The following is a 17,732-nucleotide window of genomic DNA, read 5'->3' on the forward strand; positions in this document are numbered from 1 at the left end:
AAAATCAGTGAGGGCAGTTCCAAGATGGCCGAATAGGAACAGCCCCAGTCTACAGCTCCCAGCGTGAGCCACGCAGAAGATGGGTGATTTCTGCATTTCCAACTGAGGTACTGGGTTCATCTCACTGGGGATTGTGGGACAGTAGGTGTAGGACAGTGGATGCAGTGCATTGAGTGTAAGCCTAAGCAGGGTAAGGCATCACCTCACCTGGGAAGCGTAAGGGATCAGGGAATTCCCTTTCCTAGCCAAGGGAAGGGGGTACAAATGGCACCTGGAAAATCAGGTCACTCCCACCCTAATACTGGGCTTTTCTGACGGTCTTAGCAAACGGCACACCAGGAGATTATATCCCATGCCTGGCTTGGAGGGTTCTGTACCGACGGAGCCTAGCTGATTGCTAGCACAGCAGTATGAGATCGAACTGCAATGCAGCAGCGAGGCTGGGAGAGGGGCGTCCGCCATTGCTGAGGCTTGAGTAGGTAAACAAAGCAGCCTGGAAGCTCGAACAGGGTGGAGCCCACGGCAGTTCAAGAAGTCTGCCTGCCTCTGCAGACTCCACCTCTGTGGGCACTGCATAGCCAAACAAAAGGCAGCAGAAACCTCTGGAGACTTAAATGTCCCTGACAGCTTGGAAGAGAGTAGTGGTTATCCCAGGATGCAGCTGGAGATCTGAGAACGGATAGACTGCCTCCTCAATTGGGTCCCTGACCTCTGAGTAGCCTAACTGGGAGGCACCCCTGGGTAGGGGCAGACTGACACCTCACATGGCCGGGTACCCCTCAGAGACGAAACTTCCAGAGGAACGATCAGGCAGCAACATTTGCTGTTCACCAATTTCCACTGTTCTACAGACTCCACTGGTGATACCCAGGAAACCAGGGTCTGGAGTGGACCTACAGCAACCTCTAACAGACCTGCAGCTGAGGGTCCTGACTGTCAGAAGGAAAACTAACAAACAGAAAGGACATCCACACCAAAACCCCATCTACACGGCACCATCATCAAAGACCAAAGGTAGATGAAACCACAAAGATGGGGAAAAAACAGAGCAGAAAAACTGAAAATTCTAAAAATCAGAGCGCCTCTCCTCCTCCAGAGGAACACAGCTCCTCACCAGCAACAGAACAAAGCTGGACAGAGAATGACTTTGACGGGGTGAGAGAAGAAGGCTTCAGATGATCAAACTTCTTCGAGCTAAAGGAGGAAGTTCAAACTCAACGCAAAGAAGTTAAAAACCTTGGACGAATGGCTAACTAGAATAACCAATGCAGAGAAGTCCTTAAAGGACCTCATGGAGCTGAAAACCACAGCACGAGAACTACGTGACGAATGCACAAGCTTCATTAGCCGATTCGATCAACTGGAAGAAAGGGTATCGGTGATAGAAGATCAAATGAATGAAATGAAGTGAGAAGAGAAGTTTAGAGAAAAAAGAATAAAAAGAAATGAACAAAGCCTCTAAGAAATATGGGACTATGTGAAAAGACCAAATCTATGTCAGATTGGTGTACCTGAAAGTGACGGGGAGAATGGAACCAAGTTGGAAAACAATCTGCAGGATATTATCCAGGAGAACTTCCCCAATCTAGCAAGGCAGGCCAACATTCAAATTCAGGAAATACAGAGAATGCCACACAGATACTCCTTGAGAAGAGCAACTCCAAGACACACAATTGTCAGACTCACCAAAGTTGAAATGAAGGAAATGTTAAGGGCAGCCAGAGAGAAAGGTCGGGTTACCCACAAAGGGAAGCCCATCAGACTAACAGGTGATCTCTCGGCAGAAACTCTACAAGCCAGAAGAGAGTGGGGACCAATATTCAACATTCTTAAAGAAAAGAATTTTCAACCCAGAATTTCATATCCAGCCAAACTAAGCTTCATAAGAGAAGGAGAAATAAAATCCTTTACAGACAAGCAAATGCTGAGAGATTTTGTCACCACCAGACCTGCCCTACCAGAGCTCCTGAAGGAAGCACTAAACATGGAAAGGAACAACCGGTACCAGCCACTGCAAAAACATGCCAAATTGTAAAGACCATCAAGGCTAGGATGAAACTGCATCAACTAACGAGCAAAATAACCAGCTAACATCGTAATGACAGGATCAAATTCACACATAACAATATTAATCTTAAATGTAAATGGGCTAAATACTCCAATTAAAAGACACAGACAGACTGGCAAATTGGATAAAGAGTCAGGACCCATCAGTGTGCTGTATTCAGGAAACCCATCTCATGTGCAGAGACTCACATAGGCTCAAAATAAAGGGATGGAGGAAGATCTGCCAAGCAAATGGAAAACACAAAAAGGTAGTCCTTGCAATCCTAGTCTCTGATAAAACAGACTTTAAACCAACAAAGATCAAAAGAGACAAACAAAGCCATTACATAATGGTAAAGGGACAAATTCAACAAGAAGAGCTAACTATCCTAAATACACATGCACCAAATACAGGAGCACACAGATTCATAAAACATGTCCTTAGAAACATAAAAAGAGACTTAGACTCCCATACAATAATAATGAGAGACTTTAACACTCCACTGTCAACATTAGACAGATCAACGAGACAGAAAGTTAACAAGGATATCCAGGAATTGAACCCAGCTGTGCACCAAGCGGACCTAATAGACATCTACAGAACTCTCCATCCCAAACCAACAGAATATACATTCTTCTCAGCACCACACCTCACTTACTCCAAAATTGACCACATAGTTGGAAGTAAAGCACTCCTCAGCAAATGTAAAGGAACAGAAATTATAACAAACTGTCTCTCAGAACACAGTGCAATCAAACTAGAACTCAGGATTGAGAAACACTCAAAACCGCATGACTACATGGAAACTGAACAACTTGCTCCTGAATTACTGGGTACATAATGAAATGAAGGCAGAAATAAAGATGTTCTTTGAAACCAATGAGAACAAAGACACAACATACCAGAAACTTTATGACACATTTAAAGCAGTGTGTAGAGGGAAATTTATACCACTAAATGCCCACAAAAGCAAGCAGGAAAGATCTAAACTTGACACCCTGACAACACAATTAAAAGAACTAGAGAAGCAAGAGCAAACACATTCAAAATCTAGCAGAAGGCAAGAAATAACTAAGATCAGAGCAGAACTGAAGGACATAGAGACATAAAAAACCCTTCAAAAAATCAACGAATCCAGGAGCTGGTTTTTTGAAAAGATCAACAAAATTGATAGACCGCTAGCAAGACTAATAAAGAAGAAAAGAGAGAAGAATCAAATAGATGCAATAAAAAATGATAAAGGGGATATCACCACCGATCCCACAGAAATACAAACTACCATAGGAGAATACTATAAACACCTCTATGCAAATAAACTAGAAAATCTAGAAGAAATGGATAAATTCCTTGACACATACACCCTCCCAAGACTAAACCAGGAAGAAGTTGAATCTCTGAATAGACCAATAACAGGCTCTGAAATTGAGGCAATAATTAATAGATTAACAACCAAAGAAAGCCCAGGACCAGATGGATTCACAGCCAGATTCTACCAGAGGTACAAGGAGGAGCTGGTACCATTCCTTCTGAAACTATTCCAATCAATAGAAGAAGAGGGAATCCTCCCTAACTCATTTTATGAGGCAGCATCATCCTGATACTAAAGCCTGGCAGAGACACAACAAAAAAAGAGAATTCTAGACCAATATCCCTGATGAACATTGATGCAAAAATCCTCAATAAAATACTGGCAAACCGAATCCAGCAGCACATCAAAAAGCTTATCCACAATAATTAAGTCGGCTTCATCCCTGGGATGCAGGGCTGGTTCAACCTATGCAAATCAATAAATGTAATCCAGCATATAAACAGAACCAATGACAAAAACCACATGATTATCTCAATAGACGCAGAAAAGGCCTTTGACAAAATTCAACAACTCTTCATGCTAAAAACTCTCAATACATTAGGTACTGATGGGACGTATCTCAAAATAATAAGAGCTATTTATGATAAATCCACAGCCAATATCATACTGAATAGGCAAAAACTGGAAGCATTCCCTTTGAAAGCTGGCACAAGACACGGATGCACTTTCTCACCACTCCTATTCAACACAGTGTTGGAAGTTCTGGCCATGGCAATAAGGCAGGAGAAAGAAATAAAGGGTATTGAAATAGGAAAAGAGGAAGTCAAATTGTCCCTGGTTGCAGATGACATGATTGTATGTCTAGAAAACCCCATTGTCTCAGCCCAAAATCTCCTTAAGCTGATAAGCAACTTCAGCAAAGTCTCAGAATACAAAATCAATGTGCAAAAATCACAAGCATTCTTATACACCACTAACAGACAAACAGAGAGCCAAATCATGAGTGAACTCCCATTCACAATTGCTTCAATGAGAATAAAATACCTACGAATCCAACTTAGAAGGGATGTGAAGGACCTCTTCAAGGAGAACTACAAACCACTGCTCAATGAAATAAAAGAGGATACAAACAAATGGAAGAACATTCCATGCTCATGGGTAGGAAGAATCAATATCGTGAAAATGGCCATACTGCCCAAGGTAATTTATAGATTCAATGCCATCCCCATCAAGCTACCAATGACTTTCTTCACAGAATTGGAAAAAACTACTTAAAGTTCATATGGAACCAAAAAAGAGCATGCATTGCCAAGACAATCCTATGCAAAAAAAACAAAGCTGGAAGCATCATGCTACCTGGCTTCAAACTATACTATAAGGCTACAGTAACCAAAACAGCATGGTACTGGTATTAAAACAGATATATTGAGCAATAGATCAGTACAGAGGCCTCAGAAATAACACCACAGATCTACAACCATCTGATCTTTGACAAACCTGACAAAAACAAAAAATGGGGAAAGAATTACCTGTTTAATAAATGGTGATCAGAAAACTGGCTAGCCATGTGTAGAAAGCTGAAACTGGATCCCTTCTTTATACCTTATACAAAAATTAATTCAAGATGGATTAAAGACTTGAATGTTAGACCTAAACCCTTAAAAACCCTAGAAGAAAACCTAGGCAATACCATTCAGGACATAGGCATGGGCAAGGACTTCATGACTAAAACACCAAAAGCAATGGCAACAAAAGCCAAAATAGACAAATGGGATCTAATTAAACTAAAGGGCTTCTGCAAGGCAAAAGAAACTACCATCAGAGTGAACAGGCAACCTAAAAAATGGGAGAAAATTCTTGCAATCTCCCCGTGTGAAAAAGGGCTAATAACCAGAATCTACAAAGAATTCAAACAAATTACAAGAAAAAAACAAACAACCCCATCAAAAAGTGGGCAAAGGATATGAACCGATACTTCTCAAAAGAAGGCATTTATGCAGCCAATAGACACATGAAAAAATGCTCATCGTCACTGCTCATCAGAGAAATGCAAATCAAAACCACAATGAGATACCATCTCATGCCAGTTAGAATGGAGATCATTAAAAAGTCAGGAAACAACACATGCTGGAGAAAATGTGGAGAAATAGGAATGCTTTAACACTGTTGGTGGGAGTGTAAACTAGTTCAACCATTGTGGAAGACAGTGTGGTGATTCCTCAGGGATCTAGAACTAGAAATACCATTTTACCCAGTGACCCCATTACTGGGTATATACCCAAAGGATTATAAATCATGCTACTATAAAGACACATGCACACGTATGTTTACTGGGGCACTATTCACAATAGCAAAGACTTGGAACCAACCCAAATGTCCATCAATGACAGACTGGATTAAGCAAATGTGGCACATATACACCATGGAATGCTATGCAGCCATAAAAAAGGATAAGTTCATGTCCTTTGCAGAGACATGGATGAAGCTGGAAACCATAATTATCAGCAAACTATCACAAAGACAGAAAACCAAACACCGCATTTTCTCACTCTTAGGTGGGAACTGAACAATGAGAACACTTGGACACAGGGCAGGGAACATCACACACGGGGGCCTTTCGGGGGTGGGGCCCTGGGGGAGGGATAGCATTAGGAGAAATACCTAATGTAAATGACGAGTTGATGGGTGCAGCAAACCAACATGGCACATGTATACCTATGTAACAAACCTGCACGTTTTGCACAGGTACCCTAGATCTTAAAGAATTAAAAAAAAAAAAAAGAAAAGAAGAAGAAAAAGATAACAATGAAAAGATACCGAAAGAAGGGGTATAATACTAGTGAAGGACGTCATTTGTTTCTAAAGCTAGGGAGAAAAGATCACAGCAGACAGCTAAAGTACACAATACTCCAAGTGAGTATTCAAGCATTTATAAAAAAAAAAAAAGTAGGTTCAATAACACAGATGTAAAATTGCTCTCCCAAGGCTTTTCACTATTTGATGAGTCAAACAGTCATCACATCAAAATCTATTTTTAATTTACAAATCAAAAAGTGGTTGGCCTTTAAATTATAAATTGTACTTCCTTCTCTGGCTTCACCACTGTTTTATGATAAAAGCAAGAGAAGGAAAACCATATTAGAAAACAGAATGAAGGTTAAACCAGAGTTCATATAATTTACATATATAGAAGTTCTTTTTACTTCAGCACATTTAATTTATTAACTTTCATCCACACTGGCATGGTAAGATTCCATAAAAATAGCAGTCCAACTCTACCACTAAATAGATTATTAGTGGTTATGAGCTGTGATCTTACGTCTTGTATGTCATTCTGTTTATTTCTATGGCCTGATTCTTGTATTCATGTATAAAGTTGAAGATTTTTTCTTAATCAACATTATTAATAGGATATAACATCATAAACCCTGTCAAGTCAAATAGGTGTAAAATAATGGGTCTTCAAAAATGCTGGTGAAAAGAGAGAAGTAATTAAGTAATTATGATGGATAGAAAGGTAGAAGTTTTTTTAAGTATTGAGGAAATATTAAACGGATTTTGCAATGTATTTAATTAAAAAGTAAGAATGGTTTTGAAAGAAGATGACAACATGTGAATTAGCCAAATGTGAAAAGTGCTATGTAATTGTAAATCACAAGAAATGGAAAAGTGATTTGTATAACGGGAACGCTCTTGCTGGCTAAGGGTTCGTGACCTCTGCATACTCGTTAACTGAGGATAAGGGTTTGTTAGAGAATATAAGAGTTAAGAAGGTGTCTTAGTCTGTTCTCACACTGCCAATAAAGACATACCCGAATCTGGGTAATTTATAAACCCGAATCTGGGTTTAATTCACAGTTCCACATGGCTAGGGAGGCTCCACAATTATAGTGGAAGGTGAAAGAGGAGTAAAGTCACATCTTTTATACTGCAGCATGCAAGAGAGCATGTGCAGGGGAACTCCCATTTATAAAACCATCAGATCTCGTGAGACTTACTGACTATCATGAGAACAGCATGGGAGAGACCCACCCTCATGATTCAACTATCCCCCACTGGGTCACCCCTCCCATCCCATGTGGGAATTATGGTAGCTACAATTCAAGATGAGATTTGGGTGGGGACACAGCCAAACCATATCAGAAGGGTTATGGTGCAGATCAAGTGTTTATCTGAATCCATGGTGAATTCCATAGATTTAAGGTGCATCTAGATTTCTACAACATCAAAGTGAGGACCAAAGAACCAATGGTGTACCATAACTGCTAAGATTTTTACCCATGACTTACTTGTGGAAATCATAAAGGATGCTGTTTGTTACCTTTTATAATATATTTTCTGTGGACATCAACTAGTCTGTTTGGAAAAGAATTTATACACATGCATATACATATATGACATATATGTTCTATACATGTATATATATAAGAGGAAATAGTTATGGCTAGTCTTGAGGTTTTGGAGAATGAGTTCACATTTCTATTTGTTGAAAACATATTCAAGGACTAAAAATGTAAGCCTCTTTCAGTCATTTGGACTCTCAAATTAATTAATTTATGAAGAGCCGTTTAGAGCTCATCCTGTTTTAGGCCGAGCGCGATGGCTCACGCCTATAATCCCAGCACTTTGGGAGGCAGAGGCGGACGGATCACCTGAGGTCAGGAGATTGAGACCATCCTGGCTAACACAGTGAAACCGTGTCTTTACTAAAAATACAAAAAATTAGCCTGGCATGGTGGCGGGTGCCTGTAGTCCCAGCTACTCCGGAGGCTGAGGCAGGAGAATGGCATGAACCTGGGAGGTGAACCTTGCAGTGAGTCGAGATCGCGCCACTGCACTCCAGTCTGGGCAACAGAGCGAGACTCCTCCTCAAAATAAAAACAAAAACAAATACAAAAACAAAAACAAAACAACAAAAGAACTCATCCTGTTTCAAAAGAAAAATTTCTGTTTATTGTTTCCCAAATGTCTATGTCTTGTTTCTCCAATTATATCGCTAAAGTTCTTCACTGGCAATGACTCTCTTTCTAACTATATCTAGTCTAAATAAACACCTATTGAATGAATGAAGAGTTCAAACTAAAAAATTAGGCCATTATAAATTAGCATGAACTATGAACCCCTATATCAACATTTCTGTATAGGACTCATGTTATTCCTTAAATAAATCCTTAAATTCTCTATTCATGTTTTTCCTTAAAAACAGACTACAGGCCAGGCACGGTGGCTCACGCCTGCAATCCCAGGACTTTGGGAGGCTGAGGTGGGCGGATCACGAGGTCAAGAGATGGAAAACATCTTGGCCAAAATGGTGAAACCCCTTCTGTACTAAAAATACAAAAATTAGCTGGGCATGGTGATGAGCGCCTGTAGTCCCAGCTACTCGGGAGGCTGAGGCAAGAGAATTGCTTGAATCCGGGAGGCGGAGGTTGCAGTGAGCCGAGATCGTGCCATTGCACTGCACCCTGGGCAACAGAGCCAGATTCCGTCTGAAAAGAAGAGACTACAGAGATAAGCCATTGGTGGGAGTCTATATGCAAGTAAAACTAAATCATAATTAATTGGGAGAATTTTTTGATGATTCCACTTTTATTTTTTAACAATTCAGTTTCCATTTCCTTCATCTCTAATATATTTTGAAAAGTGTATGTTTTGCTGTTATTCTTTTTTTTTTTTTTGAGACGGAGTCTCACTCTGTCACCCAAGCTGGAGTGCAGTGGCATGCTCTCGGCTCACTGCAAGCTCTGCCTCCTGGGTTCATGCCATTCTCCTGCCTCAGCCTCCTGACTAGCTTGGAGTACAGATGCCCGCCACCATGCCCGGCTAATTTTTTGTATTTTAATAGAGATGGGGTTTCACCGTGTTAGCCAGGATGGTCTCAAACTCCTGGCCTCATGATCCACCTGCCTCGGCCTCCCAGTGTTGGATTACAGGCGTGAGCTACTGCGCCTGGCTGTTTTGCTGTTATTCTTAAAGACATAATGAAAAACAGCAACACATTTCTCAAACTGTTGTTAAAAATTAGAACTTTATTGATTTATATTAGTCTGAGAATGTACACAAAGAATATCATAGTTCATGTAACAAGAGCCTCCATTTCAGAGAGAAAACACGAATAGGGATACATATAAGCACATGCCATTTAAATGTATCAAACTGTTGACTGATAATAAAATACCATTTCAGAACTATGTTTCAAACTCATAGGAAACAATTAACAATAACCTTTAGAACAGAATCTTTAAAGTTTAGCTTTTAAGCAAGTACTATTATAACAAAAGCTTTTTGGGGGGCTGCATTTCAAAGCTCATCCATGCATCCTAGGTAACTATTTGGGGTCACTAATGTTAATATTAACATATGTATCAGATGCATGTCTAGAAAACACACACACACACATTCTTTCATTCTCATTCTCTCTCTCCCTCCCTCCTGACCCTCCCATCTTTCTCTCTCTCCCCATCCCCATATATAGACATATAGTCATATGGAGAAAGAGTACATGGAAAATAGCGGACACTAAAAACAAGCTGTGTAATCTTATAAAAGACATAAAAACCATTGAACACTTACTTCATCAGCCACCATACACCTGGAAAAAATAAAAAAAAATTAATTATCAAAGTGAACATTTTCCTTTTTTTTTTTTTTTTTTGAGACAGAGTCTTGCTCTGTCACCAGGCTGGAGTGCAGTGGTGCGATCTCAGCTCACTGCAACCTCTGTCTCCCAGGTTCAAGTGATTCTCCTGCCTCAGCCTCCTGAGTAGATGGAACTACAGGTGCGTGTCACCACGCCCATCTAATTTTTGTATTTTTAGTAGAGAAGGGGTTTCACCATGTTGCTTAGGATGGTATCGATCTCTTGACCTCGTGATCCACTCGCCTCAGCCTCCCAAAGTGCTGGGATTACAGGTGTGAGCAACCGTGTCCAGGCAAAGTGAACCATTTTTAAAGTTCTGATTAAGTAGCTTGTCACAAAATAGTTTATAAATACTAAAGTAGTAAGCCAGAGAGAGGTGTTTATAAGTATGAGAACATGGGCCAGTGCTGATTTTATATGACTCTCCAGTTGCCAAAGGCATATGGCTACGTGGGAGTGTTAGAGCTTCAGATGTGCTGTTTCCACAGCCCACCCATGAAGATAGCTACAATGACCCTTCAAAAACGTGAGCAAAGTGGTAAGTGATTGTACCAATGACCACCCTCCTCATCCTTAAACCTTAAGATTGGTATTCCCTATAAAGAGAAGAATGCTGCATTAAAATATAAGAAAATAAGTGTGAATTACATATTAGCATAAGTTGAATACATAACTATATATGCTAAGCCTACCTTTAAGCTGAGTTTTTATTTCTTTCTTTTTTTTTTCTTTTCTGAGATGGAGTCTCGCTCTGTTGCCCAGGCTGGAGTGCAGTGGTGCGATCTCCGCTCACTGCAAGCTCTGCCTCCCAGGTTCACGCTATTCTCCTGCCTCAGCCTCCCGAGTAGCTGGGACTACAAGCACCCACCACCACACCAGGCTAATTTTTTGTATTTTTCATAGAGACGGGGTTTCACCGTGTTAGCCAGGATGGTCTCGATCTCCTGACCTCGTGATCCACCCACCTCGGCCTCCCAAAGTGTTGGGATTACAGGCGTGAGCCACCGCACCCGGCCGCTGAGTTTTTATTTCTATTACTTTGCTAAACTTTCTTTTCTCAGTTCTTTCTTATTAACCTGTATAAATAAATTCTATACAATGATAATTGAGGATGGGGGCATAAACTCAAGTATTAAGTAGCAGAAAAACAAAGGGCAAAGGGAAAGAATAGCAGGCATGGTCAGGATCATCGGGTGTTCCTTTGAGACAGCAAATATATGATAAGCGGTAAAACCAATCCCTTAAGTAAGGATATTTCCAGACAACCTAAAAAAAGTGCTGGAATATTATAAAAATTGGCAAGAGGCCAGGTACAGTGGCTCATGCCTGTTATCCCAGTGGCTCAGGAGGGTGAGGTAGGAGGATAGATTGAGGCCAGGAATTGGAAGCCACACTGAGCTATGATTGTCCCACTGTACTCCAGCCTGGACAACAGAGGGAGACCCTATCTCTAAAACAAAACAAAACAAAATGAAAATACAAAAAAAAAAAAAAAAAAAGGGCAGGAAAAAGCTACTTTTTCTATTTTATTGTTCCTTTATTAACAGTTCTCTTGATATCATATAATCTTATAAGATTTATTTCTATATATAAAATACAAATAATGGCCAGGCACGGTGGCTAACGCCTGTAATCCCAGCACTTTGGGAAGCCAAGGCGACTGGATCACCTGAGGTCAGGAGTACGAGACCAGCCTGGCCAACATGGTGAAACCCTGTCTGTACTAAAAGTAAAAAATTAGCCAGGTGTGATGGCGCGCCCCTGTAGTCCCAGGTACTTGGGAGGCTGAGGCAGGAGAAACACTTGAACCCGGGAGGCAGAGGTTGCAGTGAGCCAAGATCATGCCACTGCACTCCAGCTTGGGCAACAGAGTGAGACTCTGTCTCAAAAACAACAACAACAACAACAACAAATTAAGCATTTGGAGTAAATAAATTACCAATGAATTCATTACAGTTAAATGAAAATGAAATTTCACTGTTCAAAAAGATGTCAGCTTACCGAATAAATATGTTTTTTGGGTTTTTTTTTCTGAGACAGTCTCCCTTTGTCACTCAGGATAGAGGGCAGTGGCACGATCACGGCTCACTGCAGCCTTGACCTCTAATGATCCTACCACCTCAGCCTCCAAAGTAGCTGGGACTACAGGTGTATGCCACCACACCCAGCTATTTTTTTTATTTGTAGAGACAGGGTTTCACTATGTTGTTCAGGTTGGTCTAGAACTCCTGGACTCATGTGATCCACCCACCTAGGCCTGCCAAACTGCTGGGATTATAAGCGTGAGCCACTGCACCCGGCCCCAATAAATATCTTTACAAAAAATAAAATTCAAATACTTTAATTGAAACTTAAAACATATATAAGAGTAAAAAATTTATTACATTCTTTGTAAACAAGCCAATGGATTAGAAAACTAAAAAGCAATACTTTGAAAAACATGATTTTTTTTTTCCAGGAAGATTCATGTATAGATTTCAAAGCAAAACGAGAACATGAACTTTTTTTTTAAAGATGATCATTACTGACAGCTAAATAAATAGACTGGAAGATGCAGTATGTGGATTCTCTCAAAGCACAGAACAGAAAGCAAAATAAATGGAAATACTGAAGGAACAGAAAGACCTGAAGATAGTCCCAGAAGACCTATTTTACGAAAAATAGGTGTTCAAAAAGAGAAAAAGCGCCAGATGGAGGAAAGGCAACAATTAAGTAACTAATAAAGGGAAATTTCTCTGGGCTGGCTTTTGGTGGATAAGTGAAAAGGGAAACCAAGTTTCAGGATGGATTAAAGAGAAAAGACAAATATCTATTATATCCTTGTAAAATTCATTAATTTTACAAATAAAGAAAAAATCTTATAAGTGTCCAGAAAGAAAGAACAATTATCCATAAAGAGAAAACTAGAACTGGTACTGGTCTAATCATCAACTCTAGAAGCTAGAATAAAATGCAACAGGATCTAAACTAACTGAAACGAAAAGCAGCAGAAGTTATGAACCTTTTTTTTTTTAGATGGAGTCTCACTCTGTTTTCCTGGCTGGAGTACAATGGTGCGATCTCGGCTCACTGCAACCTCCGCCTTCCGGGCTCAAGCGATTCTCCTGCCTCAGCCTCTCAAGTAGCTGGGTAAACAGGCGCCCACCACCACGCCCAGCTAATTTTTTTTTTTTTTTTTTTTAAGTAGAGACAGGGTTTCACTATGGTGGCCAGGCTGGTCTCAAACTCCTGATCTCATGATCTGCCTGCCTTGGCCTCCCACAGTGCTGGGATTACAGGCGTGAGCCACCATGCCCAGCTTAGAAGTTATGAATCTTATACTCAGCTGAGATACCCCCGATTTGTTACGGGATGGGAAAAAGATATTTAAGGCTATTCAAGATTACCAAAATTACACCACTAAAGCAAACCATTTCAGTAAAAATACTTGAGAAAATAACCAAACAATAAAAACACCTTAACATAGATTCAAGATAGGAAAAAAGGAAAAGGGAATCTGGTAAGCAATGAAGCTTGATATGTGATAATTTAATGGACCATATATACTCTAAATAAAGACTAGAAACAGAAGGGACATAATCCAAAAATCTGAATATTCAAAACTGAAGGGAGGTAAGGAGATGGGAAGCTGAAATTATTCTAAAGCAAAATAGATGATATTTCAGTCAAGAGACTAGATGTGATCACCTAGGAAGGAAGAGTATAGAGACAAGGGAGGAGGAAAAGAGGAGCTGTTAAATGGGTGTAGAGTTTCAGATTTACTAGATGAAAAAGTTGTTACCTATACCTTACATAATAAGATATCGTTAACACTACTACACTGTAAAATTAAAATGGTTAAGGTAGTAAATTTTACATTGTGTTTTTTTACCACAAGGGAAAAAAAGCCTTGGAGCACTACAACAATGAGAAGTCAAGAGAGGGGAAGAATCCAGCAAAAGAGAATGAGAAGGAATGTCCATTTATGTAAAAGATACTAAGCTGGGTGTAGTGGCTTATGTCCATAATCCCGAAGTGCTTTGGGAGGCTGAGGCAGGACTGCTTGAATGCAGGACTTTGAGATCAGCCTGCACAACATAGCAAGACCTTGTCTCTACAAAAAAAAAAAAAAAAAAAAAGTACACTCTTCACAGAAACAGAAAAAACAATTCTAAAACTTATATGGAACCACAAAAGACCCAGAATAGTCAAAGCCATCCTGAGCAAAAACAAAACTAGAGGAATCACATTATCTGACTTCAAATTATACTACAGAGCTATTGTCACCAGCAAGGTACTAGCATAAATACAGACACACAGACCAAAGCAACAGAATAGAGAACCCAGAAACAAATCCATACATCTGCAGTGAACTCATTTTGGATAAAGCTGTCAAAAACATACACTGGGAGAAAGGGCAGTCTCTTCAATAAATGGTGCTGGGAAAACTGGATATCTGCATTCAGAAGAATTAAACCATCTCTCACCATAAACAAAAATCAAATCAAAATGGATTAAAGACTTAAATCTAAGACCTCAAATCATGAAACTACTACAAGGAAACACTGAGGCGATGCTCCAGGACACAAGAATGGGCAAAGATTTCTTTTTTTTTTAAATTTTTTTTATTTTTGAGACACAGTTTCTCTCTGTCACCCAGGCTGGAGTGCAGTGGTGCAATCTTGGCTCACTACAACCTCTGCCTCCCACGTTCAAGCGATTCTCATGCCTCAGCCTCCCGAGTAGCTATGACTACAGGTGCACACCATGACGCCGGCTAATTTTTGTATTTCTAGTAGAGACAGGGTTTCACCATTTTGGCCAGGCTGGTCTCAAACTCCTGACCTCAAATGATCCACCTGCCTCGGCCTCCCAAAGTGCTGGGATTACAGGGGTGAACCACGGTGCCTGGCTGGGCAAAGATTTCTTGAGTAACAACCCACAAACACAGGCAACCAAATAAAATGGACAAATGGGATCACATCAAGTTAAAAAGCTTCTGCACACAAAAGGAAACAATCCACAAAGTAAAGAGACAACCCACAGAATAGGAGAAAATATTTGCAAACTATTCATCTGACAAGGGATTAATAACCAGAATAAAGAAGAAGCTCAAACAACTCTTCAGGAAAAAAATCTAATAATCCAATTTTTTAAATGGACAAAAGATCTGAATAGATATTTTTCAAAGAAGACATACAAAGGGCAAACAGTTATATGAAAATGTGCTCGACATCATTGATCATCAGAGAAATGCAAATCAAAACTATAATGAGATATCATCTCACCCCAGTTAAAATGAAAGACAAGCAACAACAAATGCTGACAAGGATATGGAGAAAAGGGAACACTTGTACACTGCTGGTGGGAATGTAAATTAGTATCGCCACTATGGGGAACAATTTGGAGGTTCCTCACAAAAACTAAAAATAGAGCTTCCATCTGATCCAGCAATCCTACTGCTAGGTATATACCCAAAGGAAAGGAAATTAGTGTATCAAAGAGATATCTGCACTCCCATGTTTATTGAAGCACTATTCACAATAGCCAAGATTTGGAAACAACCTACATGTCCATCAACAGATGAAGAGATAAAGAAAATGTGGTACATATACACAATGGAGTACTATTCAGCCATAAAAAAGAATGAGATCCTGTCATTTCCAACAACATGGGTGGAACTAGAGGTCATTATGTTAAGTGAAATAAGCCAGGCACAGAAAGACAAACTTTGCACATTCTCACTTATGTGTGGGAATCCAAAATTAAGACAACTGAACTCATGGAGATAGAGAATAGAATGATGGCTATTAGAGGCTGGGAAGGGTAGTGGTGGGGTAGGGGGAAAGTCGGGATGGTTAATGGGTAAATAAAAATAGAATGAATAATATCTAGTATTCAATAGCACAATGGGGTGACTATAGTCAATAATAATTAAATTGTACATTTAAAAATAATTAAAAGAATATAATTGGATTGTTTGTAACATAAAGAATAAATGCTTGAGGTGATACATCTGCTTATTATGCATTGTATGTCTGTATCAAAATAGCTCGTGTACCCCATAAATATATACACTTACTCTGTACCCACAAAAACAAAAAGGAAAAAATTTAAAATAAAATTAAAAAATATTAGCCAGGTGTGTTATCCACGCCTGTAGTCTCAGCTACTAGGGATGCTGAGGCAGGAGGATCCCTTGAGCCCAGGAGGTTGAGTCTGTAGTGAGCTATTATTATCATGCTACTGTGCTCCAGCCTGGGCAACAGAGTGAGACTGCATCTAAACAAACAAACAAACAAAAACAAACAAAACCAAGAGACTGGACAAGGTGGCTCATGACTATAACCCCAGCACTTTGGTAAGCTGAGGTGGGAGGATTACTTTAGTGTACCAATCTGAGACCAGCATGGGCGACATAGCGAGACCTCCTCTCCACTAAAAATAAAAATAAAAAACTAGGCAGGTGTGGTGGTGTGTGCCTCTAGCCCCAGCTACTTGGGAGACTGAGGTAGGAGAACTGCTTGAGCCCAGGAAGTTTAATCTGCAGTGAGGCATGATCGTACCACTACACTTCAGCCTGGGCAAGAAAGCCAGACCCTGCCTCAAAAAAAAAAAAAAAAAAAAAAAGGAAAGGAAAGAAAAACCTTCTATTTTCACTTTAGGATGGGTATATCCTGTTGAAGAAATAAGAAAGATTTCTATTATAGTTAAAGATAGCATTTGAACATGCTCACGTAGCTCCTCTCCTTCTTTAAACTTTTTAACCAGAAATCTTGCTTAATTTCTTCAGCCAAGAACCCATTTCTAATTTAAGTTATTTTAGCAGGAGGGCTACTAAAAGTAACCATTGTTTCCATTGGTAACTGTGAATACATGCTAGGGATACAGTGGGCTTCCAGGCCTGCTTTCTGCTACACTCTGGAAATGTCCTGTTTGCTGCGCTTTCAATAAGCTACGGTATTCTGCTGCTTTTATAGCCCTAGATCAAGAGGAATGCTGAAAGTTACCATGTAACCCTTTCCCTTACCTCTCCTCCCCCAAAACATATACAAGGAGGAGACACATACTTAGGGTCATTGTCTGCATATGCAGCAGAAGTGGCTGTTTCTCCATATCTTGCACATTTATGAACTACATATCTTTGGAGAATTGCAGCAATAAGGATCATGTCCATTTGCTCTCCACGTTTTACATGCCTGTTCTTTTTCTTTTTCTTTTTCTTTTTGTTTTTCTTATTATTTATTTATTTATTTTTTGAGATGGAGTCTCGCTCTGTCACCCAGGCTGGAGTGCAGTGGCGTGATCTCCACTCACTGCAAGCTCTGCCTCCCGGGTTCATGCCATTCTCCTGCCTCAGCCTCCCCAGTAGCTGGGACTACAGGTGCCCGCCACCACACCTGGCTAATTTTTTTGTATTTTTAGTAGAGACGGGGTTTCACTGTGTTAGCCAGGATGGTCTTGATCTCCTGACCTCGTGATCTGCCCGCCTCGGCCTCCCAAAGTGCTGGGATTACAGGCATGAGCCACCACACCTGGCCCTACATGCCTGTTCTTAATTTCATCTACTAGCTTCTGACTCTTGACTTCCACTGTTAAAGGTATCAAGCCTTGTGCTGCACATTTCACTGCATCTTTTTGCCCTTACTCTTTTTTTCTACCTCCTTTGGACAAACAAAAACCATTTCTTTTGTCACTTTTTTTTTTTTTTTTTTTGAGATGGAGTCTCGCTCTGTTTCCCAGGCTGGAGTGCAGTG

At 40.1% G+C, this 17,732-nt stretch overlaps 1 protein-coding gene across 12 annotated transcripts in view; it reads right to left on the reverse strand.

Moving 5' to 3' along the window:
- The window catches only part of ZRANB3 (zinc finger RANBP2-type containing 3), a 332,321-nt gene that overhangs the window by 189,784 nt on the left and 124,805 nt on the right, over positions 1-17,732 (reverse strand). For 11 of the 12 annotated variants that reach the window (XM_054549318.1, XM_054549309.2, XM_054549308.2 and 8 more), the window contains exon 3: positions 9,930-9,948. The exons of the other annotated variant lie outside the window; for it this stretch is intronic. In XM_054549318.1, coding sequence (XP_054405293.1) covers positions 9,930-9,948 — 19 coding nt within the window. The remainder of the gene's footprint in view (positions 1-9,929; positions 9,949-17,732) is intronic. 12 annotated transcript variants of the gene reach the window in all.

This window comes from Pongo abelii, chromosome 11, assembly GCF_028885655.2.
Source record: "Pongo abelii isolate AG06213 chromosome 11, NHGRI_mPonAbe1-v2.0_pri, whole genome shotgun sequence".
In the NCBI taxonomy this organism is placed as follows: Eukaryota; Metazoa; Chordata; class Mammalia; order Primates; family Hominidae; genus Pongo; species Pongo abelii.